At 37.5% G+C, this 27,912-nt stretch overlaps 1 protein-coding gene across 2 annotated transcripts; it reads right to left on the bottom strand.

The window, feature by feature from the left end:
- Positions 1-326: 326 nt before the first annotated feature.
- RAD50 (RAD50 double strand break repair protein) lies at positions 327-24,420 on the bottom strand. Of its 2 annotated transcripts, none has more exons than XM_064521164.1 (27): positions 24,367-24,420; positions 23,494-23,567; positions 22,751-22,934; positions 22,255-22,338; positions 21,870-22,021; positions 20,990-21,175; positions 20,656-20,860; positions 20,110-20,238; positions 19,176-19,341; positions 17,264-17,457; positions 16,454-16,660; positions 15,404-15,586; positions 15,055-15,212; positions 13,776-13,951; positions 12,834-13,071; positions 11,218-11,407; positions 10,143-10,269; positions 9,781-9,974; positions 9,378-9,488; positions 8,724-8,816; positions 8,533-8,646; positions 8,031-8,158; positions 6,970-7,194; positions 3,707-3,792; positions 3,139-3,281; positions 1,154-1,287; positions 327-796 (listed from the first exon to the last, which is right to left on the bottom strand). In XM_064521164.1, exons 3-27 carry the CDS (start codon positions 22,877-22,879, stop codon positions 610-612), a joined length of 3,939 nt encoding a protein of 1,312 aa, XP_064377234.1. In that variant the 5' UTR covers positions 22,880-22,934; positions 23,494-23,567; positions 24,367-24,420; the 3' UTR covers positions 327-609. The 2 variants fall into 2 exon arrangements, with proteins under 2 accessions (XP_064377234.1, XP_064377233.1); XM_064521163.1 differs by having other exon boundaries at positions 24,354-24,413.
- Positions 24,421-27,912: the final 3,492 nt, after the last annotated feature.

Below are 27,912 nucleotides of genomic sequence, written 5' to 3'. Positions count from 1 at the left end.
CTGTCTCTGGTTAAAATGTGCTTCTGTCATCTGTTCATTCATTCATCTAGTCAGAGGTGAGACTTCTTTACTCTCAAGGAAGTTGTTACACTACGCTTGCATTTTTGTGAAGATTTTGTCTTTGAAAAGCCAGGGTAACGGTACCTTGCAGAGAGAGCAGTAAAAATCCTTTTTGAATCGTGTGAATTTTGTGTAGATGAGCTGGATAGCTGCGTACAAGCAAACCAATCCTGAACATGCCATAACGAAGGGATGGAGGGCAAGCCCTATTATCCTGAGGCAGCTACGGCTGTTCCAAAGAATCTTCGCCTGAGTTCACCCCAGTATATACTCAAAGTAAATCATAACTTTATTTTCACTTTAAAGCATAAACTACATCTAAAAGTTAACTGCTTTGTATTCATTCACATTCTTCCAAAGTACAGTGATTTTTAAACTCATGCACACAAATATGTGCAAAGATACAAAATGTAAAAGTTAGTAGCTTCAGACTCCAGCTAAAATTGCTACAAATCTCCACAATAGTACGCAATATTTCCAAATGCTTTCATTTCAGCTCTATTAAGTAATGCGACTAAGCCAGTCTATAATACCTAATTACTTGAAATTCTAATGAACATATGAACCTAAGGAGCTGACACTGCACTTCATAATTTCAGAACACTGGTCAATGTTCTTCTTTATCCTGTAGAATGTTTCCACGTATTCAGAACGGCCCAGAAGTTCAACAAAATCTTCATCGTGAGTTATCACCAGAAGCTGAAAGTTGCGCTGCTGTGATCGGCTTTTTATTATCCTACAAGAGAGATGCTGGTTAGTACACCTTTATCTAAATCACATTCTAACTTTACAGAACTTGTAAATATGTAGTGCAGAAGTTTAGTTAACTATTGACACAAATGACATGAACTGTCAAGCAATCTAATGCAGATTAGTATCTCTTTTTATCCTCATAAAAATCCCCCACCAAATTATGTAAGATACACTCTTCCTCTTCCAGAAAAAGGAGAGGGAATCTAAAACTACTGCTTTGCGTGTATAATAGTATATATCAATAAAGATACACAAGCTTAAAATAAACTTCACTTCTGCTGATTACTAATAACATTTGAAAAATACCCATCTTTAAGCTTCACAAAAAGAGATCACTTACTCCACCAGGGCATGTGCAAGAGACTCTATGTTTTCTCGATCGAGATTGGTAGTAGGCTCATCTAGTGCCAGGATGCCACAGTTGAGACAGAATGTTTCTGCTAGAGCAAGACGAATAATAAGAGAAGCAAGCACCTAAGGAAAAAAAATAAACAAAATCTCACTCTTCGACGTGTTTAGAAAGGAACAATATGTGTAACATGCTATTTTTAATGCCATTACAAACTGTTATACTGAGTAAAGCTTACAAGACGATTCATTGATAGCTTGCAAAATGCCAGTAACTGACTACCTTGCAGCTGAAAAAAATGCATTAAAATTTCAAGTTTGAAATGAAAGATCCACTCTACAAAATACTGTTGGAAACATATCAAAGCGAAATACTCAAAATTCAGGAAATACTGGAAACAAGAGCAGTGACTACATGGTCATCGGCATCACCACTGTACTTTTGTCAAGCCCCATCCTATTGTAGCAGAGAGGGTGGAAATTTGTACTTCTATCACTTGGTCTGGATTACTGAACTCCTGACTGTTTACTAAAACTGAAGTCAGCAGGATTTATTACCTTACATATTAGTTCAATACTGATCTGCCTAATCATATTTTTATTTGACCTCATGAATTAGTGAAAATCACAGAACACTTGATGGAAACTTTAGGAGAACATGTTACCAAAGAATACTTTCCAATGGTCATGACTGCTGGCATCACAGTTCATGATCAAAGAAGAATTCTCAGAATATAAGCTAAGAAACTGTGAATAAGTTTCACTCTCATTTACATAGGACTCTAACGTAACACCCTAGACTACTATAAGAGAAGATGTATTTTTTGCTTACACTGCTGTTTTATAAGAAGTTTTGGATTTCCCCCATAATGAGTATGGAATTTTCAAAATAAGTACACATCCACATTCAGGTGGGAATTAATCTGACAGCATTTCTCATACTCAAGTAACAGTACGGTACACCTCTTTTCATGGAATACCTTTTAACTGCATATAGCAATAGACTTTTTAAAAAGACTGTGCACCATTTTGTTCTATTCCTTCACTGCATTTTTCATTTGAGTATCATCTGGTCAGGGAAAAGTGCAAAGAGGAGGGGGCTGAAGGCCTGGCTGCTGATGAAACACTGACCTAGTGGAAATTGCTACTCTGGAAGTAAGCAGTTATCTACTTCAGATAATGGCAATGCTTCCTCAGCATCAAGGAGATGTAAATCTGTTGCCATGGTAGCTCTTCCAGCTGCTGCAGAAGAAGGGAGCCAGAAAGCAAAGTTCCAGCTCCCACTGCAGAAGAGGAAGCAGAAAGTATCTCCTTTGTAAGATTTCAGTGTCCTCAGGCTGGGTTGTCACTGGCACTTTGGGTATAGGCAACAGCCTCCCAGAGCCTAAACTGTGAGGGACAGCTCTCCAGGTCGTCTGTTTACAAAGAACAGGCAGAAAGTGTTCCCGTAGGGAAGAAGTAAGACCAGCCCTGGCTGCATGTTCATCCCTTTCTACTGTATTTAGGAGGACCACTCATTCCAGTGCAAATGCTTCATCTAAGGAAGAAGCGGAGATTCTTGCTGTAATACTGCAGGTAGTTTTGGCTGCCTAAGGGCATAACCAATATGGCAGGTGTCAAGTGGCCATTAGTACAGATGGTGATTCTGGAGGCAGCTGAACAAGGCTGGTGGAGAGTTCTTTTCTCTTGCCTTTCACTAGTTTAGATGCTGTGTCACAATGCAACAGACAGGTGGAAACAACATCTCTCAGGCTTCAACATGTGAGAGAGAGATGTGGCTATCTATGATGAATCTCTGCATATTGCATCCTCTCAGCAAAATCCAGACACAATAAAAGAAAGACGTGCAGAATTATAAATTAGAACTGGAGCCACCTCTTCTTCACGGTCACTGCAGAATGTGTCACTTTTTTGCATTCACCTGTATCAGTTCTCAGAATCCTATTTACCCTGTACTAAAAATAAAACGCCATATACCTTCTGCCCAGCACTACATCTTCCTCGCATATCCAGTGCCGTATCTCCTTTTATCATTACTACTCTATAGTTGTAGCTTCTTCTTTTATCAGATGCCGAAACACTCTCATCTGCATCAGAACGAATTTCTATATATTCGATATCTGAAAATGTGAAGGAAACAATTTTTCCATTATCAAAAATGTTTACAAATATGATAGAATTAAACAGACTTGAGAGTTATAATACACAGTATAACTACAAAAATTCTATTCAGAATTCCCACTGATAGATGTATCTTGAAATCAATTTTGATATAACTTCCAAAAACCAAAAAAAATGAACTGGTTGACCTATCTCAAGGAAACTTCAGAAAATTGGAATAGAGAAAATTACTTCTATTTAGCATATAACTACAAAACATGTAATAAAAAGGTGATTATAATGGTGACCCAACAGATGTAGCCTTTAGAATGCAACCATGTATTTTCAGAACCTGGATTTTCAGTATATTGAGCAAATGATTTTCAGTATGCACTGCTGAATATCAAATCCATACGTATGAGAAAAACTAAACCAAATTATGTACCTTGTCCTCTGTAGGTGCTTCGCCAAAGATCACGAATTATTTTGTTGATTTCTTCCATTTTCATGCTATGAAATGTCATTATTGCTCTAGGGACAAAAAAAAAAATTCAAGCTGTTATAGAGGCAGTCAGAGACTGCTACACACTACAGGGAACTTTAAGGAAGGCAACAGCTCCCTCCTCGTTTTCTAAATATTTCTACTAAAAATATAACAAATAGTAATTTATCATGTTGAATGCAGAAGTGTATAAAGACTAAACACACTGTATTACATAAGTACTTCTGTTCTCACGAACACAGTCCCCCTGCACCCGGCAATGCAGATAACTGGGTTTCAAAAGAAAAGGAGAGTCTATAACGTTTCCTGAGAGTACAGAATTCTCTATCAAGAAAATAATTTGTAATTACCCAAATGGACATTACGACTGGAGCTACCTTTCTCTTTAGCAGTAACATAGGATGTCATTAATATTTTTTATTATGTTTCCCTGCTTAATATATCAATCATACATGTCTTTAGTGTTCGATAATAGATATTTCATATAAAATCATACGAGAAAGGAAACAATGCTACATTTCTAACTTGGCTTTTTAAACAAAAGTGCTCTGTTATCAAAAAATTAATTGCTCTATTTACGATGCCTTCTTTCAAAAAAGATATATGGTGGAAGTTAAATACATGTCTGCAAGGGACTTTTCATATATAGTTTTCCCATCTCCCCTCTTATAAGAATTCTTTCCACCTTTTCTGGGACAGAAAAGAAGAAAGTATTTTCAATTAGTAACTCAGTTAAACACAAGAATGCCTTACACATCAGTATTTGTGACAAACCTTCAAATATTAAATCAATAAAGATCAACTGATTGCACAGAAGAACATACAAAATGTTGGTTTTCCCAGCCTACATATACAGCTTTCAATCTCTGGCCATTAGAGGTAACATTTCGTCTCACTGATTTTTTAAGACGATTACCAATAAGTGATGCTTATCTATTTTTCTTGAAATTACACGACTGATTTCCTGCTTTGCCTTAAATAGAAACAATAGATGAATTGATACCATACAAAAAGATTCTGAAGTCTAAAAGGGAAATTCTTGGAGTGCATTTCCATTTAAAGCTGTGAAGCAAAGAATTATATATGCTCTTAACAATGTAAGTCTTCATAAAACAAATTTTGGATTACATTCAAACATTAAACATATTTTGTTATTAACATTGCTTAAAACAGGGTTCCTCTAGACCATTGGGTTTAATAGACATCGAGACCTGTCTTCCTGAATTCATCCTATCTTTTTGAAACCATTTTATACCTTTATCCCCCAACTATACCAGTGAGCTATGGGGTCCATGATTTTACTATGCGCTGTAAGAAAAAGTACTTGCTTGTATTTTGAACTACTGCATGGTAATTTTATAATCATTCCCTTTTCACCTTGTCTACACCATTTAAAACCTAACAAACGTTTATCAATCTCCTTCAGTCACTTCTTTTCAGCTTGGAAAGTTCTCATTTATTTAGTTTCTCCTTTTGATTATCATGCTGTACCTTCAACCACATTATTGCTCTTCTATGCAACTTTTTCCAGCTCTACTATACTTAATCCGGGGGACCAAAATTCCATACTATACTCAAGACATGTGTGTACTGTGAATTTAAGATGGTGGCCAGAATGTTTTCTTCTCTTTCATTCTCTATCTTGTACCTAATGTTCAATTTACCTTCTTAATTGTCACTGAGGACCAATCTCTGATTTCCTGAGACATACCCGCAAGATCCTTCCCCATGTTCCTCCCAGTTTCAATAGCTTGTTGCAATTCCATCATTGTATATGAACACACAGGTTTTTCTAGGAGGGCCGTTTGTGTTACTTTGCCTTTGTTTACAATGTTTGAGATGCTATTTTTGCCCAGTCAGTCCAAGACTATAAAACAAGCTTCCAGAAGAAGTAGAAACAAACACAAACTTTACTACACTTTTCGTCACATGCAAGACATGCTTGTTTTGAGCTTGTCTCCTCTAATATAAACACAAAACCAGCCACACTGGAATAAGAAGAAAAACACCTCTATATTGCAGCATTCTTTACTGAAGACAGTTATTTACTTGAGAAGATGATGGAGAACAAGAAATCTACATGGCAGATCTTATTCCTGTTAAAGTATGATCAGAAGATGCTAAAATATACCACTATAGAAATAAAAGTCATATGAGAGACTGTGCAAGAAAGGCTGGGTTTAACAACCAAGTATTTAAAGAGAGATTTCCCCTTTCCTAAATTGGTACTGTGAATTCATGAATTTTGGGGCAACACATGACATACTTTTAAGAAGAACATTCTCCTAATTATCCATTGCGTACTCTAGAACTGTTTCTTCTGCTTCCCTCCATAATTAAAATTACAAGAAGCCTGCCTCTTGGAGGAGGGGAAAAAGAAAAAAGGAAAAAGGAATGGAAAACTGTGAACAGCTTTGGGAGAAACATTTACCAAAGCTTCCTGTGCCTTCAAGTAGAAAAGAAACAGAGGAATAAGGTCAGGTGTACAGAGACCCTGTGGCTCCACACAAGCTTTGGTTCTTCGACCTCTTCTCATTTGAAAAATAAAGTTGAATGCATCTGTTGTCTGGACATTCTCACCACCATGAGCAACACAGCAAATTCACAGCACGTAAAGAATTCAGCACAGAAGTTAAAGATGGATGATGTACTGGGTTCATTCACCATTATCTCCCTGAACTTGAATTGCTGCATTGCAAGTAAGTCCTAACATGTACAACCTGAACTCAAAAAGGTTCCTACAGAGAGTTGGGAATAAAATGAGGATGATCACTGGACTTAACTATGACTATATGAAACTCTAACTGTAACTACCAATGCAGTTGTTACATGTACGCTATATATATTAACTTATGGATTTCCTATATATTACCAACCCTCTGCAAGTTGCTGCATATTTTCATTAATTCACTTTGCTTTTAGGAACCAGTTCTCTTCTGGAGGTAAAAAAAAAGAATGCTACTGGAATTGGTTCTTTAGGATATAGAAACAATTAAAATAAAAAGTTGCACTTGGCTATATTAACTTAATATTTAAATTACTGATTTTATGAAGAGAAATACATACACATCTCAAATAATCATATTTATTTACTATTTCTAATTTATCCTAGAAAGCTGGAAATTGAAAGCTGCTTTTGTACCAAGTATGTCAATAGTAATTAAGCCTAAAACTTTAAAGAATTACCATCATATGACAGCACTTACTTATCAAGAGCCTTATAATAAATGTCCAGATCCTTGTTCACCAGCTCTGTTGTTCTCATAACAATCATCATTTCCCTGTATTTTTCCTCTGCATCTTTGAATTGGGACTCTCGAAGTTCCTTTTTAAAACGAACAATCTCTTCCTCAAATCCACGCTGCCGGCCCAGTGCAACATGATGGTTTCTTTTTAGATCTTCTATTTTCTCCTCTAAACGTTTTTGTTCACTGTCAAACCAGATGTGACATAAAAGCCTTTTGTATTTACTATTTCATAATTCTTTAGTCAAGGTTTTAATTTTGAGTTTACGCTAAACAGTAGCTTCTTGTAGCTATTAAATTTGTAACAGCTAAAATTATAGTACTAATATCTTTGGAACTAAAACAGTTAGAAGAAAAATATTTCTGTTTGCTAAAGATATATTCAAATCATTATTCTAACTAGGAGAAGCAAGTTATCAAGCTTGAAGACCAAAGTGGTATAGGTAAAAATATATAAAATAGTTTGGTAGCAGGAATAAAATTATTTAGGATGCTGAGCAAAAGTAAGATGAATAACTGGATAACTTGTAGAAAGCTACATAAATAGTTGACACATAAGAACCAGTAGAGAGATAACTCCTGTTCAAAAGTGTTTGTCATCTAAGCAATTAATATTAAACTACTGAAATAAATACAAAATTTGCTGCTGAGAAACATATGAACAGACTCAAAACAAAAACAGAATATTCTTATCCAGAGAAAGGAGTTATTATTTACATGAGAATCTAGAAGTGGAAGTCATTAAAATGAACGGATTAAACTGGAACAGGTATATGCACATGTGCACATATACATACTTTTAGCTAGAAGCACTATATAATTTCACTAAGTTGTGTTGTTGTTGTTGTTGTCATAGGTATATTACACAAACAAGAGTTCGAAGGATGAAGTGGTCTACATCAATGGGAAGAAAGGTGGGCCAGGAAACACACATAATACATAATGAATATTACATTCAGATATTTAGTGAATTCTTGTGTGAAATATGCTGTTTTGTTTTGAAGACCTTATGATGTGCTTACTTTTTCATCTGCAGGACTTTCATTTCTCCCATCTCCTTTATAAGTTGTTTTATATCATCTTCAACTTCTTTTAGCTCTTCGCTTCTTTTCCTCAAAGTAAGATTATCCTGTAGCCATCTCTCTTGTATCTAACTCCACAGAAAGTAAGAAGTTGTATAATGGGCTACTAAGCTTTATTAATTCCATGTTTCAGTATAAATATAGACTTTTGATGACAAAGTATTGGGCATTATCACAATAGACTTACCCTTTTTGGAAATACCACAAGATGATAATCAGAGATAAAAATCTTCAAAAACGCATCTACTTTTGCATATCTAAACTTCAAGACTTTTTTAAGCCTAATGCACGTACAGCAGCTACTCTGCTAACAACTGATTAACTAGAAATCAATCAACAGGAGAAGAACTTTAAACCAATATGAACCTATGCAGATTTAAGTCAGCAACAGGAATTATTTCAACTATGCAAAATATACTTTACTATAAGATAATGCATCTACCTTTTGGGTATCAATATCTTGTCGAATCATTTCCATCTCTTTACTTATCTTTTCCTTCTGTTTCTCACAGGCAGCTAACTGAGAATTTACTTCCTCAAGTTCACACTCCTTTTGCTAAAGAAATAAAATGGTATTAGTTAAACATAAAAAGTTGACATTAAACTCACTTTTTTGCCTGTTTTTTAGGTTACCTTTTTATAGTCTTCTTTTCCATGTAGAATATAGTTTTCAATTTCTTTCATGTAGTTGTTTATATTCTTAACTTTCTCTTTTATATCATTTATCTGCAGGGAAAAGATTTCTAGTGAAATACAGTCTTCTGTCCAAGAACTGACATTCTATATATCAAAGATTAGGTATTATATTAAAATATTTTCAAAGTACAATTCCTTATCATAACTCCCTTTGATGTATTAATGAAAACCTTTAGCTTTTGAAATTACCATGAAAAAGTTTTCCTAAACAAATGGCAAATCACTCATTCATGCTTACACAAGAGGGCCACTTCACTGAGAAAAAGAGTTTTGCCTCTTGGCAAGAACAGGTTCCGTTCATCCTTGCTACTCCTCTCATATCTATTAGGAAGGATTTTTCACATTAGTAGTCGTTAAATATTACCAGACATCCCTAGAAGCCCCTTGACAAGACTGCCAAAAGGGTAATTACAGTTGACCTTGTTTCCTGACTTACATTTCCTTTATTCTGTAGAAGTTTTCTAGAAATAGAAAGCATTATCTAAAGTCACTGTTATTTCCTAAAAGGCATACTCATTACCATGCCCTTTCTTCCATGTCTGAAAAACAATATCTAATCATATCTCCCAACTATGTCAAAAGCAAACTAACCTTCTCTTGTGTTTCCTTATTACTCGCAGTCTTTTTATTAATTAGATCCTCCTTCTCCAGCTGCAATTTTTCTAAAGTTGCATCCAAAGGAAAAACCTGTTCTTTCGCTTCCTAAAAAGCAGTTGGAAAAAAAGTCTTTTTTTAACAACAGGAAAACTCCTGTTGTTAAAGATCAACAAATTTTCAATTTTCAAGAAGGCATGCATGTATTTCATTTGTTTTCAGTGTTAAAAACAAGATATAAAAACACGTATTAACAAACTGCTGGAAGTTCCCAAAGATATGCAAAACAGGACGAACGTTTAAAAATATATCTTAATTCCAGATTACAGACAATGTTAAATACAAAACATTTTTTCCGGTACAGCAAAGCTAAGGGTTAATAATTAAGAGCATTCCCTACCTTGATCTCTCTATATAAGGACTGAACCTCAGTGGTTAATTCCACTGTTTGTTCCTCCAGTTGTCGACGACGCTGCATACTGCTGGAAATCTGAAGTTTCTCTGCTTTAAGTTCATTAACTGTACTCTTAAGCTGCTGGATCTGATTTTGCTGGTCTTGCTTAAGTTTTTGATTTAGTTCAATTTTACCAGTAACTGCGGATGAAAAGAAACCCACAGTGATAGAGTCAATCTGTTATTAATAACATTTATTGTCTTCCTTAAGAAATCTAATTGTAAATTAAGCTATTGTAACTAAAAACCCTAACCAAAGAAAAACGACAATACAGTTATGAAATACATTACCAGTTTTGTATGGCCTACCTGTATCCCACAAGTGTTTTTTTTCTTGTTTTTCTTGGCTTACTTGTAGAACAGTTCTACTTAAATCGACTCCTAGTAGCTTAGCAGCCTGCTGAGCAATTTTTCTTTCAACATCCCTAATATCAGTCTGAAAATAAGAGGAAAAGTACTATTATTATTATACTAGTGTTTAACAACGTATTTTTTTATTAGTTTTGACACAGAGAAACAAGCTTGGGGCTTGAGGCACATATGACTCAAGAGACCTCCAAATTTATCTTTTCTGCTGGAGCGATGTCACATCATTAGTAGTAAAGTTATGTTAGCCCACAGGCTGCTAGAACCTGGAATTTCTAATTATGAGAGGAAATAAACTGATACGCATGGGCTTCTGACATCTCCAGAACAGTTACGTGCCCATCTGCCTCTGCAATAACAGAACTTTTGGAGCCTCAGGAGCTGTTGCCATCTCTCACTTGTGAAATGGTCTCAGCCTCCCCAAGTTTCCTGAGTAATTGTCTCCTTTTGGCCCTCAGTTGAGCAAAGACTTTAATCTTTTAATCTTTAATCTTTTAAAATTAAAAGATTTTAATAAAGGTGCAAAAACTGTTCAAAACAGTCTCCTACTTCAGAATAATAATAATAAAAAAAGAGCGGATATCCATCCTGCTTTACCTGCTATATTCAGATGGCCCAGAACGAGGGAACACAGGTGACAAGAAAAGTACACTAGCATACATGCAGAGAACATACTGAACTACAAGAACAGAAGGCTGGACCATGCGAACCGAGAAACAATGCACTGTACTTGCTTTCCTGTGTAAGTTCTGGATTATATCTATTTTCCTGGTTACTATAGTACAGAATTGAGTCAGAACTTGAGAGCCGCTGTGATCCTCAAAAGCAGAAATCATTACATAAAACTTCACATTTTATTAGTAACAAGATCATCTATGTTACATTGTTTTTTTAAAATGTTACCAGCTTTGAAAAGTCTTAAGACTTCAAAGTTTTGTGATATTATTGAAAAACTACACATTTAGATGGTAGCAAATGAGTATCATTTTATATATTGAAAGAAATTACCAAAACATACCTGGTACCTTTCCATAAGTGTTATATCCTGTAAACATGCCTTGGCACCCTCCTCCTCAGACAGAACTGTGTGCAAGAGTGTTTCCTGTTCTTCTATCTCATTTTTTAGGCGTGTAAAATCCCTGTTTACAGTCTGTAGCTTATTCCTCAAGTCCGGTATGTCCCTTTCTTGGAGTTCAACTGTGGTTTGCCTTAAATAAAATACAAATCCATAAAACTTTCTTTGTCAAAGAAAGCAGCATAAGTTAAAGACATTCAACATCACAAAATCTGTGACATGATTTAATAGTGGAAGACTAGATTTGGACAAAAACAGTATCCCCTTAACCTTGCTCATGTTTGAGCTTATCTTATTTCCCCAACTAAGATAACATATCCCTCACTTCAGACAGGTGAGAGAAGTTCAAATCCAGAACAGTTTATGAAGTATAGCAAATACTTACGAGAAGGCTGAAAAATGTACTATACAAGACTGCCCTCTTGTGAAGGAAAGGTATATCCTTTAATATATATTTTCTCTCTCTTGCAACAGAGTTCCAAGTAACATTAGCCAAACCAAATTCTCTCAAAACAATGGTCTGCAAACTTCCTGAGAATAGAGCCTCTTTACCTACCCACAAGGACCTGCATTCTCTACTCTCACTCTAAATCCTGTTTGTATAATTAAAAACTCTCCAGATTCTGGCAGAAATTCATTAGGGTTATTGTTATTTGGTTTTGTTTTGAAGGGAGGTGACAGGAAGAACAGAGGAAGGTAACAACAAAACAGCCTGCCTGATATTTTCATAGCTTAAAAAATTCAGCCTATTGGAAAGTACTTGAGACACCTTTTCTGAATTTGTTAACATCGCCTGCACTTTGTATTACCTTGCAAGTTAAAAAAAAAAAAAAAAAAAAAGTCAACAAAAGGTATTCCAAATAACTAACACAAAGGATTAAATTCAGTCTGATCTAACAGAGGTTAACAGAGTCAGAGACTGTGATGTATTCCAAAATGGTGGAATTGCACATGACTGACCCCTGGGAAACACAGATGGCACTGGGGATCCACTAGAAAATCCAGAGATCCCTTTCTAGAAGATCATAATTCATATAAAATTCTCAGCAACAGGAAAAGATTGTTCAAGGACTTACAAACCAGGATTACATTGAAGTGTTTAGCATAGATTCAGTACCCGTTCTGTCAATATAACTTCCATTTCAGCATTTCTAAGAAACATATTAATGTGGTGTGGTATGAAAACACTTTAGTAACAACAAAAAAACCCTGTCCATTTTAAATTATGATGATAAAAAACAAGAAGGAAACTATTCTTGTATAGTGTAAATGATCAGTAGAAAAAGCAGCATATAACCACTTTTTCTGCCTCACCTTCCTGAGAAGCCCCAAAGGACCAGAAATACCAAAAAATATAAAATATTTTAATATTAAAGTATAAATGAGCAGCGAACAAATGCTCACAAAATATTCATCTCAAGGATTATATTTTTGAACGAATTACCTGGTTCTGAAATAAAATTTCCTTGATTTCAGCATCGTTTTTAATAATCAGAAAACCATTTGAAACCATTTGGAAGAAAACAGCTTGCAACAAAATGGTTTTGTCAGTACTTTACCTAATTGGTTTAAGCCCTATCATCTCATCCCGTTTCTTCTCTCTTCTTTTAAGCTCAGACTCCGTTGACTTCAGTTTGTCTGGAGCAAGACGCAACTTAGACTGCAGATCACTAATTACATCTTGCAGTTCTGCCTCCGTTTGAAAAACCCTTTGACAAACTGGACAACATGACTGGTTCTCTTCTGTCAGTTGTGTAATGAACTGGGAATAAACTGCTGTGGCTCCAGCAAGCACAGCTGGTTTATAAAGAATCAAAAAAAACTTATGTTAACTAAACAGTGCATAGCCAGATCTAAGATGGGTATGTATCATCAAAAACAAGACAAAATTATAACCTGCAAAATCACTAAGATAGGAAACTGAAACAGCCCTGAAGAAGCTGCTACGAATTCAACGCTGACACTGCTTTCAGCAGGTTGGCCTAGATGACCTCCTGAGGTCCCCTCCCACCTGATTTGTTCTATGAGTCTGTTTCATTGCACAATGCCCCTTCTATAATTCACCGTGGAAGCAAGTACTTCCTTCACAAATTGCTTTCTTTCTGCTATTATAAGGCCTCATAGACCAAAACCATGCTACACTGTTGGCTGTGTACTTTTCTTTACACCTGGCAGATCTAAGCACTCAAGTATTTCATTAGTTTTGAAAAGATCGTGATCTACATATACACCAAATCAAAGTAGACACTTTATTTACACATAATAAGAGAGTTAACTGAAAGAATTGAAATGACTGATCCTGATTAAATATAAAATGCAAATAGTAGTAAAGATAAAGAAGACTCGTTACAAATATTCGGTAATAACATTACTTAGGTCACTTTCTATGTTGATTGTCCTACAACATAAAAACCCACAAGCAATCGTATGTCTTGATACCTGTAACTTACATTTAAAACAAGCTCTAGGGGAAAAAAAAGTAGAGACATAGTTAAATGTACCTCGTTGTTTTGAACTCTTTTCAATTTCATCTTGAAGTCTGTTCAGATCACTGTCAAAATCTTGGCTTCCACAAACATCAAAAAGTTTTGCTTCATAACTAGACAACTGCTCTTCTTTTTTTCTTAGTTCAATGCTGATAAAATTTTTATGTTGTTCTGCTGAAGCTAGTTGTTTGCTGAAACATCAATGCATAAACTCTTACATTATGGAAAACCAAAAAAGATTTCAAACTAAGTAAAGTAAGTAAAAACAACAACCTGGGATGTTAATCTAAAGCTGACATTACAGAGCTAGCCACCAGTTTTCTTTAATCATTTTTCAGGAAATCTGCAGGATAAACTTTCAATTCATATTGCATAAAGTGTTACCTTTTAATTTCCCTTTGATCCCACAGATTTTTGTTTTCTAGATGCTTAAACTCATTTCTAAAAACAGACAAAAGACTTTCTAGAATAATACAATCTCAATTTTTTGTTCCTCACTCTATTCATCATAGCATTTATGAGGTACCACTGAGCTACTTAGGCACAGAGCATTAGCATCATTCCACTATGTTCCACATTTCTGAAATAAGCAATATTTTTAGACTCTAAATTTTGTAATCAGATCTACATGAAAGTAGGCTTATGCTTACTAACAGCTCTTATAAGTGGCACCCACAATACATTATCCTCAACAAAACAAATGTGACCAAGCACTTGGAAAGAGAAAGAGGACCAGAGTTACACAGAAGGAAAAAAAAAATCCTCTCCCAAACCATTAACGCTGGAAGAAAAACCAGAGAGTTGCACTTAAGACATATGTAGGGTTTTTTGGTTTGGCAAAAGCTGGACATGTATCACTTACTCTTTCTGACAAACTATTTTATATATCATCAAATGAAATCAAGGACATTTAATCACACATGGACTCATGACATTTTCACTAACTATTCTGTGACTTGTAAGAAAGCCTTAAGGCCAGCATCTTTTCCTCCCAGAGAAGATTCATTCAGCTAGTATTAGTATAAAGAATTAAGGATGTTTGAGAACAGTATTTTGCTAACTACTTTTAGTGCTGCCTTTGGCATGCTACAAATGTAAGTGATTTATTAACTGGCACAAAATATATTGGCTATACATTAAATAAACTTTGCAGCATGCATTTCTTCATTCTGCAGATACCTAAACAAACAAGAATGAATTAAAATATCAATGGAAGTATATTAAACATTCTAATATCGAAATGAATAATTTTTAAAATACTTCTGGAGATACCATCAATTAATTTAATACCTACTTAAGCTTGGCAAGTCTATCCCTTGTCTGATTAATCTCTTTATTTTTATCATGAAGCCAGTCTTCAAGTTGTTTTTTATTTGGAAAGTATCCCAGCAGTGCTGTCAGCTCATCAGAATGTCTTGATTTTCCTTTTCTAATTTGCTCCTCTTTTTCTGCCTTGGGAAACAAAGAATTTTAAATGAATGTTTTCATATGCACAAGTTTATTTCACTCTGTGCATTCGAGGAGTTAATGGTTTTTATAAGGTCAGATAGAAGCTTTATATACTATTGTTGAAAAGCACAAAAAAAAGGGATTGTTTTAATTTCATGTCTCTTTCCTAAGAGATAATGATAGAAGTAAATTACTTTGTCTTTCTTCAGCATCTCCATTTGAGTTATTGTTGTGGTGTGCAGGTTTAACTGTTCCATCTCTTGATCCAACTTCCGAAGTACTTTGTCCAGGTTTGTTTTCTCACTTTGTAGACTTCGTACTTCTAGTTCGAGTGCTTCTACATTACTGTTCTTCTCAGCCTTCTCCAGATCATGTTCCTAAACAAAAACAAAAAACCAAAATACTTAAATAATTATAATATGAATAATGTTCTAACTAAAGGAGACAAAAGAAAGATGCCCAGCAGCAGTACCACTAACTGATACAGGAACGATCATTACAAGACTTGTAAAGAGTACATACAAAAGCACAAAGGCTGTGATGCTGGGATGAGTAAAGTAGAGATCAGATGCAGAATTCCAAAGTGTAGCACTGGCCCAAGTTGCTCATCCTTTTAGCATAAACCATAACCACATGATTTAGCTTCAAGAAGCTCACTCATATTTAATTTGATTCTCTGTATTTTAGCATCTACTGTACATTATATACTGGAATTATCCTAGTGAGAAGGCTACAAGAAACACTCTCAAGCATTGAATTCTTACACTGCAAACAAATAAATACAAAATACTTATCTACAAAGGCATAATCAGCTCTTCGTCAGGGAAATAAAATGCTTCTAACCTTAAAATGCTTTACAGGACAAAATGCTTATCACCAACCAGCCCAGTTCACAGACTAGTTATCTGGAAAATGGAGCTAGCATAGCACTTCAAGCCATAATTTTTTCTGGCCCAGTAATTTAAGACTGGCCAATCTTACGATGTGCTATCCTCAGCCATGCTTATTATAAGTGTCCAAGCAGATATAGTACATTCTATGTATGCACTGTACAAAAACAGAGTAGTCAATAGTCTCCTCCCCAAAGGGCCTACCATCTAAAAAGAAAGACACAGGGAAGGCATCAAAAGGGCAAAAATGCAGCAGATATTTGAACTCCCTTTTGGGGTAAGCATCACCCTTTTTTGATAAGCTGAAAGTTTTCCTTCTTAACTTATTTAAATTATTCAGTTGCATAAACTTACTGCCTTGACAAGCTCCTGATCCAACTCCAGAATTCTGTCTGAAGACCCCTCCAACTGCTGCAATTCATATTTTACATTCTTCAGTTCAACTTGTTTCTTATTTTGAATGTCTGATTTCAGGTCAATGGTTCTTTCTAATCCAGTTTTCTTATCTCTTATTTCATCTATCTGCTTTTGCTTCGTTGCTTCTTTTTGTGCAAAGCCTCTCTGAAAGAAGTCAGGAATAAGGTGTTCACTTAGTGATCAACTACAGTTAAATTTTTAATAGGAAAAACACAACACTTAAAAATACTCCTTTACACTACCTTGTAAATATTCACCACTGTAATGCAAGACATTGGTATATCTAGATTATTAGAATGTATCAAAAATTTTATGCTGAAAGGTTTCTGTTAGAAAATGCAGACTTATCATACCAGCAGCATTTTGGGAGAGCAACTCAATTTTGAAGATGCTTTCAATAACGAGATGTTTATTTTTCCAACCAGTTGCCCATTCTAACTTTTTCTCAGGCCTTTTATTTTGTCCATGACCCACCTGCTTGAGAGTGAGAGCTACTGAGAAAAAACTGCTTGCAGAATTGCCTGTTCAGCAACTTTGGCAATTCAAATCACCTGATCATCACTCTCTGTTCCAAACCTGCTTTCCCTGGGAACAGCCGGACAACCCATAGAGAACACTAAAAAAAACCAAAAAACAAAAAAAAAACACCCTTCATTTTTTCCCTCAGCTTTCTTCTTCTCCCACCCAGCACCATGAAGACACCTGTGAACTAATAATAGCACACTAGCAACATGACCAAATCCTTACCATTAATTGATTTGCAGCTTCTATATCTCTTTCCTGTCTCTCCTTCAACAACCTGTGAAAACTGGTGATCTGTCTTTCATTGAAAGGTGCTCGCTCAAAACCATCTAATTCCAGCTGTGCTGCCAAAGACTGAATTAATGAATCCCTCATTGTTATGTGTTCTTGGTGACGATCTGCTTGCAGCTGAAGGCGACCTTCACAAAAAGAAAAGAAAATGCAACATAAACCCACAAGAACTGTGACAAAGGATATATGCATAATTCAAAATCAACAGCAACTATTTTCTTGAAGTCCTCTAAACTGAAGTATTTATAAGCAATTCAAAAAGCTCCAAAATGAAAACATTTATGCTGCAGCTTGAGAAACTATTTTCGGTAATGGAATTTTTGTTAAATCAATCAATCAATGAAGAATTAAAAAAAAAAAACTTCTTTAAACACTAAGAACATTACTCTGGTAAATATAAACAAACCAAAACACAACCATATTTCATCTAGACATATATTCTGTGTCTGAATTACTACAGCTATACTGAAGTTTCCATCATGCCCATTTTAAGAGATTTTAACATTTCCTCCAGTCTTACAGTAAGACCTTCATTTAGATGGTACACAGAAGAATCTGTCCTATTAAATTTCAGCATGGACTGTGGCCATTGCTGCCTTGCTAAGAAACCCAATACAAAAATGTTAGCCTGCATTTTGCACAGATTTATATAAACTTCAAGAAAAATGTTGTCTTGTCTTTAATTAATTTTACAAATGATGTGATTCAAAGGCAAAGGGAAGTAACTGACCATCAACACATGAACTGTCCTCATTCAAGTTTGTATGTAGGACTCTTAAGTCCACAGTCATAAATGAAATATTTCAAACAATTCAACATATGTAATTATTATGTTGCAAATTGGTAATGCGACTTGTTTTTCTTAAATCTACACAAAGTTTAAAGTAAAGCATTAAAACTGTTTTGGTAGAAAAAAATTAATATTCATCTCTCAGACTGCTACTTACTTTCAGGTGCTTCTCCTTTGGCTGCAACATGCCTGAGTTTTTTTCCACATGATAATATTATGAGAACTGTGGCACATGTGTCTCAAGTTTTACAGCTTTATTAAGTAATAGAAGTGACCAGTCAGGCTAGCACAGACACCAACAGGTTATTTGCCCCAGTAATGAAGTTGAATCTTCATTATATAATAGTTGTGCTGCTTCCAAACAATTCTTCTATATTTTATAACCCCTCAAATGTCACTACTTTCTAGAACTTCCAATATAATTACCACTACATTTGATTTCTGTTACTGTTTAATTATAGGACCCACTGAAAAATGCATAGTATATATATATATATCATAGAATACCATCAACAGTCCATCTAAAACAGAATGTGCAACATATGGAAGAGCATTATCCTAAAGCCTTCTAATTAGTCCCCAGTCCCCACCTGAGAGACTGAGGATGCTGAGTATTCATACTTTCATGATCTTCTTGGCTAAAATACACTTATGCCAGCATATTTGGTCTGGTTACCAGACATTTTCGTACCTTAGAGAAAGTACAAACTCAGACAGTGTGAAGAACTGTGTTGTAAACCGCTAGATTGCCATTGTTCTATGTAACCAGACTCATCTATTTTGAGTATTTCTATAAAGAACAGTCCATTTAAGAACAAATGTATTATGTGCAGTAATTATGGCTCAAAACAAGACGCACACATTACAGATTACAGGGGAAGAACCTTAAGACTTGACTACCTGTGAGATTCCCACACTGTACTTGTGCAGCTGACATCAAACTAATATACATTTCAAGGTTGTTGACCAGGTCAAATCACTTCAATTCTTATCAGTATTTCCATTTCACATCTTAATTACATTAAAAATAAAAAGTTATATATAAGTCTGAAATACCTCGTTCAATAAGTAGTTCCGACTTCTCACTGTTAAATCTCTGGCACTCTTTAGAGGCTCTATCTAGTTCACGCTTACAATCTAATAATCTCTTCTCCTTCTCCTTCACTGTTTTCTGGTGATTCTGATATCCATCCCTGAGTTGTTCATCTGTTCCTTGAAAAATCTGTACACCAAATAGAACAGATAATAAAGTTAGCTTTTTAATTAAATTTATAAGCCATTTTAATGATTTTTTAAAAAGGTATAGTTTTTACCACAAAAGAATTCAAGAAACAAGAACTTTCTATAGTGAAATTGTGTATTAAGTCACATATTAAGACAAATTAAACACACTTCAAACAAAATTGCCTGAACTAAAAGTACTGTTTTTCTTATGCTGAAACAAATTAATCAAAATTTCTACCACTATCCCAAAGAAGTTTTTTCCAGTTGTCAAAATAGTTTTAAATGCACAAACACAACAGAAGACTAACAACTGTTAATTTAGGAGGAAGAAATAAAAAAACTCCAAGGAGATTAACAATATCAATGTCAGGAGGCACACTGTACTGGTCAGAACAAGCACTGGCTATAAGCAAATTATTGTGAGAATTAGGTATTTTCAAGTTGCACATTGTAGGGCATTGTTAATAGTAACTATCACTTTTATGAAAACTTTCGTCTGTACTTCATTTCCTGGCAAGCTATTCTATCGTGGAGGGATCAGTTACAAAATGCAATTTAACCCTTACATCCAGATTACACAGAAATTAATGCATCTTTATGGAACTATATTCATAACTGACATTATCAAGTCAGCTACTTGGGCTGTGAATATGTTCTTCACCACCATCTGATGCATAATAAAATAAATATTTAGTTCGCTGGCTGGCAAAAGATGGACTTTGATTTTTCAGAAGAAAGGATGGCAGCATGAAATTTAAAAGGCAACCTTTTCCATTTTCTGTTGCAGATCTTGATTATCTTTCTCCATCTGCTTCTTCCTGCTCTCCAGGGCTTTTACATCATTGTCTAGCCTCATCACTTTCATGAGATTCTGTTCAATTGCTGCCAGAGAACTCTGCAAAGGAAAGAGGCTGAAAGTAAAAGATCTCACCAGTTTATGAATCCCATAATCAAATTTTCTATACAACACAGTACTCTAAAGGCAGAACCTTCAGCTTTATGAAAAATTTTGGACAAAAAAAATTAGCAGCCAATTTTGAGAAAGGGAGATTTTAGATTAAAATACAATAAAACAATGCTGCTACAAGAATTCACAAACTATATTCTTAAACTTCCAATGATTGTCTATAGATCAGACTAGCAGCTGTCAGGTTTGTCTAGGTATACTTGATTCAGTTTCAGAGGAGGAGAACAGATAATACAATATAAAAGTTTAAGATTTTAATCAAGGAATTCCTCCAGCTTTTATTTTTTGTGTGTTCCTACGTACTGTTTCATATTGGAATTTTAACATAATGATCATGTAAATTACCGTTAGAGGATCAAGTTGACTTTCAATAGATTTTACATTCTCCTTAGAAGCAGCGAGCTGAGCCTCTCTATTGGTAAGATGATCCTGGATTTCACGTGCTTTTTCTTTATTCTGTTTTAGGTATTTCAGTTCTGTCTGACACTCTTTTACTTTCAAGCTTTGTTTTAGTCGTACCTGACGGAGAGTTTCCAGTGCTTTAATATACCTTAAAAAAAACCCACACATACAAACAAATTGCAAATCCTACTGTCAATATAGCAATATTAATGAATGAAATGTGTGCTATTAAAGAAGATTTTTTTTCCTTGTTTAATTACAGTAAAGACAGAAAAACCTTGTTGCTGAAAAGATCTCATCAAATTTTTGTTTCAGAGCCTTCCCTTCACTTAAGGGCCAGTTGGATTCTTCTTGGTGGCAGAAAATGACATTGTTAATCACAGACTTGGAAACACCAAGGGCGCTGATCATCTCTCGATCAATTTCTGCACACTTGGAACTAAGACTGACCTTGTCACCATGCCTATGTAACATAGATAAAGAAAATGCACAGTGAAGTTACTAGGAAATTCTTTTAAAAAATTAACTTCTGCATATTTCAATAGAATAAACTTATTCTAATGTACTGACTCTAAAACTCAGCAAGAGTAACAAATCATTTCTATGAGAGTAAGGGTTTTTCATCTCTCCTGATTTTTCCTTTACCCCATTTTTAATTATTAAGCATAAAATTACCATTTTCAGTAAGTGCATTTAACACAGTAAACATTTTTTGTCAAGACTACTACCTGTTAAAAAGCCACACAGAACCACCAGAGGGAGCAAAAACGATCTAGAATAAAGTTAAGTGAATACTCTTTTACATAGTGGAGGTGGGAATTAAACATGGACTTAGAATGATCTGAAACTTAAAGTGGTGCTAAAGAAATCAAAACTTACATGCTGCATAGAACACTACTTTCAAACCGTATTGTTAGTAATAAAATTTTCAGGTATATTTAAGTCAGTAGATACAAGTAATTTTTAAAATAGTAGCTATCAAATCTAGGATTTCTGAGTCAACTAATATATTAAGCGATGAAACTACATAGCTTTAACTTAAGACTATACGTAGCAACTTCAATGAATACATTATCAAGTTTTCTTGGCTTATACATAAAGATATAAAAAAAACAAACTGATATTCATGCCAAAGTAAGAAAACCCTGACAACTTACTTTGTTCTAGTAATGACACCTTCAAGTGTTTTAAATTCTGTTTTCTTGCCTTTCTGGGTACAAACCATGGATCGCTGGACAGCCACGAGCTCCCCATTAACATCTCGAAACTGCAGTCGAATCTGAGCTCTAACGTCTGTTTCATTGGCAACCTTTAGAAGAAACAAAAAAAAGCCTGAATAAAGGAAATTCTTCTCGACACCCAAATGAACACATGCATTCCAAGCTGCGGGTAATCTTCTAATCTCCCCCATTTCTCTGTTTTTCTTGGAAAAATAACGTCAGCGAATGTCTGTCTAGTACCTGAGTATCCCTATTTTCATCACAACCCTGAGTTAAGTATTTTACTTAGTGGTAAACAAACACTAGTCACTATGGCTTTTACCTTTGGATCATGAACAAATGAGCTTCCTTTCGTGCCGGGAGGAAAATCTCCAGTGGATATATATTTAAGGCATTCAATGATCGTCTAAGAAAACAGAAGTAAGTATATAGTAATAATGACAATTTAGAGTAAACAAGATAGACTATAGACAGAATGCAATAATCGTCCATATATATTTGCAAATAACCACAAGAATAATAAAAAATGACATTTTATTTTTGAGTATCATGAGAACAAGATACTTCATGAGAACAGTTCATGAGAAACTCATGAGAACAGTTTTAACCAGCACCTGGATCAATCTCCTAAAAGAAATACCAACCAGTACTTTGCAGATCTAGGCCTGAAAGCAGGTATCTCATAATGCAATGCATCACAATACGTAAACTTCAAGATTTTTATAATTTTTAATACCTTTCTCTAGAGATCATTCTTTGTATTTCAAGGGCTTTCAAAGTTATTTACAGTATAAAACCAAACATTTAATAAGTCTTACCGTTTTTCCTGCACCATTTGGTCCCACCAAAATAGTTAATGGATTAAAGAAAGTGATAATTTGTTTGTCTTTATCCTCCACCCCAAAACTCCTCACTCCGAGGATACTCATTTTCTCAATCTTTGACATTTTTGAAGAATATTTTTCTTCTTTTCCAAAGCCAGAAGCTTAAATGTCATCAACCCTACAAAATAAAGCTTAGTGAAAAACCTAGATAGCAAAACTGTACCATGCCACTGAAACCTGACAACACATATAAATAAGCACATAGTATCATGTGTGTCTTAGAAACATGGCAAAGGTTCTTCAGTTATGGCTGAAGGTGCAAAACATACTGAGGCAAAACACACATTTGTTTTATACTGAGAAGCCAATCAGCTCAAAGTTAACAGACCTGCCACAGTATTTATTGCTGAATCAAAACAATGGCAAAAATTAAAATTTAAAATGTTTATAAGATAAATACACTTAACAAAAACTATGCACATGCTTTTAGAATGCTCCGAGCACAACAAAAGTACTAATATTCTTTTTCTCTTTAAATAAGTTTGCTGTTGGACTGCAATACCCAAAATTGAGCAAACTTTTCTACTGTGTACGTTTTTTGTAATGCCATGTTCAAATTTATACAGGACATCTCTCATTATCTCTGTCCTGATATGGGAATAAAAAAAGAACAGGACGCTTTATAAACAAAATTCCACAAGGAGGCAGGAAGCCCTGCAGTCCTTCCATCGACAGACCTTCGCACACACGCCGGGCCGGCTCCGCTGCTGCTGTTAGAGGGTCGGGGTACTTCATAAACGCAATTCCTATCCTAATGTGCAATGAACATTGTTATTTATGGATATTTAATATGCATATTTAAGACACGCATATGTTTAACACAAGCATGAGAGAACACAATAAAACAATCCAGAAATGAGGAGTCAGCAGGGGAATTCAATAAACGGCTGTCAATGTTCACATCTGCCAGGGCAGCAAAGTTATTGCCTGCACCGGTCCCCATCTCCCACGCTGGTTCTTATCACCTGCACCAGTCCCTGCCACCTGCACCGGTCCCCATCACCCACACCGGTCCCCATCACCCGCACCACTCTCTGTCTCCCACACCGGTCCCCATCTCCCACACCAGTCCCCGTCTCCCGCCCCACTCCCCGTCACCGGTCCCCCTCCCCGCAGGACGGACACCTTTCCCCCTCAGGGCCGGCGGCAGGACACCGTGCCCAGCGAGCAGCTCCGCGCTGGCAAGCGTTTCTCAGGGCTCTCCTTTCCCCCCGGGGCTCTCCCGCTCCCCCCGGTACTCCCCCGGGGCTCTCCCGCTCCCGTCGGGGCCGCGGCAGGGCCGCCGCCGAGGGGAGGCCCGGCGGTCCCGGCCGCGGAGGCGGCGGGGGGGGGGCACTTCCTGGAGAAAGCCCGCCGCCGCCGCAGAGGTGGGCAGCGGGAGTTTCCCCCGAAGAGCCCCGCGCTGCGGCGGGGGTGGACATTTTCCACGGAGCGGCACCGAGCGGCCGCGGGGAGGCCCTTCGCCCGGCGCGGAGAGCCGTAGCGGCGCCCCCCGAGCCCGCCGCCGCCGCCACCCCCCCACCGCGGACCCCGTCACCTCGGCTCCGCACCGCCGCGGCCCGCGCCTCCCGGCAGCCCCCGCGCCCGCCGCCCCGCCCCGCCCCGCCAGCGCCGCCCGTGGCGCTGCGTGAGGCGGCGAGGAGGGCGGCCCTGCTGCGCAGGTGCGCGCGGAGGAGCTGCTGATGCTTCTTCGGCAGTTTTAAGAACAAAACAACCTGTTTTTGAATAAAAAACCGAAGTGATTATTTTCCATTGTGTATTTTAGCCCTTCTGCTGCCACTCGGCGTCCCTTAGCTTCGGGCACTGTCACCAAGGTGGTGCCGACATCGTCCCCGCGCCACAGGCCGCGAGGGGACAGCGGGGCACGTAATGGCCGACCTGCCTCCCCCCGCGGCGGTGGGTCGCGTAATGGCCGACCTGCCTCCCCCACAGCGCCGGGGCTGAGGAGACCCGCCGCAGGCCTCGGTGGCGCCCGCTCGCCCTCCCCACGGGCACCGTCCCGCAGGCTGCATGCGAGGAGGTGGCACGGGGCATCACCGGCCTCTCCTGGCCGTGCGATGGCTGCTGCTGATCGCGTTCTTAGTAATCGTGCCTGCCACAAGCGTTTCCAGCAGGGAGTTTTCGGGGCTGTGGGCGAGCGGCGGTTGGCCGTGGCGCCGGTGGCAGCGCGAGCGTGGCGTGTGCCTCTCTCGCAGTGACCCGCCAGAGCCAGGAAATGGTTTTTTAGGTCTGGGGCGTGAGGCCACCCGGTAACGGCGCGCAGGCCTCGGCGGGAAACCCAGGGTGCCGGCGGCCCCGCTTCCGCCACCGGCGCTCCCGGCCCGGTGGGGCGATGGACGAGGTGCGACCACCCGTCGCAGCGATCGCGGGATTGCCCCGCTTGGGCTGAACGCCGGGGAGCGGACTTTCCTTCAAATCTGCACGGAAAATAGCTAGGGAAAGAATGATCGAGCTCAGTGGCGTCAGATAAAGCTTCTTAAGCTTTCAAAGCTTGCTTGCTTTCAGCTTCTTAACGAGATCCAAAAAAAGCATCACAATTTAGACAAGTGCTGTTAGAGTAGACAAAACATTTACAAACCTTCCATCATGTCCACCGCAATAGCAATACCTTCTCTTACACGAGATAAACAGTTGTGAGCCACCAAAACTCCTACGTCAGCTTTCTATTTTCGATATTTAATACTGATGCCTGTAACCGTTCAAATACTGTTGTAGTGTACGTGGTATGAAGCCCGGACAGATGGCCTTTCATTAAGTGGAAATGTTGTATGCACAAGAATATCGTATTCTTTTTCACGTTTTACACCTGCCTATAAAAATTTCCAACCATTGTTGGAAATGGAACATAAGCCATTTGTTAAGAAACAGTATTACCTCCATTAGCAATCCCACTTCTTACCTGCTAATGTCTGAAAAATCTTTCTTGGGGCTTGATGTTTGTTTTGTGCGAAGGTGAGTTATCAAAATGTGAAAATCTATTGTGACAACTTTTTACAGTAAAAGAAAGAAGATTCCCATTGCTCAACAAATAGCTCAACAACAGCTGAGCAAAAGCAACTTCATGTTTTTATTTGAGTGATTTTAGCAATTTATATAATCTGGAATGAAACCCAAAGAAAAACTCCTTTTCCCAACTAAATCATAACACAATTAGAAAGTACTCAGAAATTCCTTCTGTATGTGTCTGAAGGGAGATTGCTAAATAATGTAGTCAAGGTTCCATGCAGTCTTTTGCCACTAAATCTACCTGTTTTATATGTTTTCCTAATCACAGTGCTAGCACCCTGAATTGTGTTTTGTAGAAAAACAAGAGGAAACCAAAGAAAAAATGAAAACAGAACTGTTGTCTCCAGCAAGGGTGCATGTTTTGTAGCAGTTAGTACGTGTGTAGTAGAGGTCCTGCCCTCAACAGCAAAACAAGTAGTACAACTGAAACAGTTAAACAGGAAACAAATGGATCATATGTATATCCATCACTGGATATAATGGCAGAAACTGCAGAAGCAGAGCTGCTTTTACTATCACGGTTCACCAGGATGAGGATGCAGAAGTTCAAATCACTTAAAAATGTTTATTTCTTACTCTGAAGTAAATGGGGAAAGAAGAGATAACCACTTCCCCTACCATACAAAAACTTTGACCACTGCTCGTTAGGTTCTCAACCATTAGCTATACTTTCCTGGGTACCTGTGAAAACACGAATTCTTAATCTTGTTGATTGTCTGACATTTATGATCTTGGTTGGCACAGTTCATTATATACACTCAACATACCAGTCTGTCCTGGAAAAAGAATTTGAGCAAAACCCCTGAACTTTGGAAACTCTGAGATTGTAAGGCAAATCTGAATTTTTACTGTGGTCATTATTTCTATGAGAAAGTGAATCTCTTGCAATTTTATATCACCAAAGAGTGGTAATGATGATCACAAGTACAAAGTGCATAAAGAAGACACCTAATAGAGCATCATTTGGATAATACAATGTGTCCAGAGCTGTACCATCAGATCTACAGCACATAGACTCTGGCTATTGCACAGTTAGTGCCATCAAGTACTATTTAATCAGAGGTGATGCGAGCCTTCACAGACGCAAAGGAGTGGGAAAGGAGTACTGGAGTTTTGAGGGAGATCTGGGAAATTTTTGGGCAGTTTGTGGGGCTAGAGGAAGTTTCAAGGTAGGAAAAAGGGTCTTTCTTTCTCCGCTCGAGCTCGTTGCTTCCTAGGTCCCGCAGGCTTCCTCTACCCCCTTGTATCAACCTTCTCCCACGTCCACTGCAAGAAGCAGCTATTCCTCATCTCTCAATAACCTCTATTCATTCAGTGAGAGAAAGGTCCAACCAAGACAAAAAGTCAGAGGATGGCCACTTCCTTCTTCCTCAAGGACTGTCTTATCCTACTGCCGAGGACAGGGTGGTCCCTACGCAGGGATGGGCTGTGCCTGCAGCCGCAGCCACTGCACGCTTTGCGACACACGAACCTCTTCCTCGCAGCCCCAGCCCATCTCCGTCTCACCGACTGGTATACCAGGCAAGCTGCCAGTCCCAAAGGTCTCATTTGCTTAGGCTTTCGGTCAACTCTGAATCTGATTAATAGTTTACCAGCTTATTTTAGCGCTTGCTGTGCTTCCTGTATGAAGGGGAACAAAGTGGCAAGTCTTGTGTCAGGTCAAGTTCGTGGTCAGATGACAGAGGCAAACTTTGGAGAAAGCCCTTTGTACTCAGTCTCACCATCATCTACAATTAAAATGATGAACATAAAGGACAGATGAGATTAGCCTAGACCTTATCGATAATTGGCAGCCAGCAGGCGGTTTTGTGGTGGACAATTCAGGCTTTGTCTATGATTGTAGTTTGGTGATAATCCTAATTTTTTTTATTATGAGAGAGGCTGGCAAAACACCAACTACAGCCATTACAGATCTTGAGACAAGAGGAGGTTAGTACTCACTTCATTGGGACTTACTGGCAAGACAGGCTATATGAATGCTGACGAAGTCAAAGATAAAGTCCTACCCATCTTTCAGAAGCATATGCAACTTCTCTAGATAGATTATACTCCATTTTTATGTTGTCTTTTGTCTGTGTAACTGTCTCATG

The sequence above is a fragment of the Dromaius novaehollandiae genome, chromosome 15 (genome assembly GCF_036370855.1).
Source record: "Dromaius novaehollandiae isolate bDroNov1 chromosome 15, bDroNov1.hap1, whole genome shotgun sequence".
Taxonomy (NCBI): domain Eukaryota; kingdom Metazoa; phylum Chordata; class Aves; order Casuariiformes; family Dromaiidae; genus Dromaius; species Dromaius novaehollandiae.
This window is presented reverse-complemented; position numbering and strand designations above follow the sequence as displayed.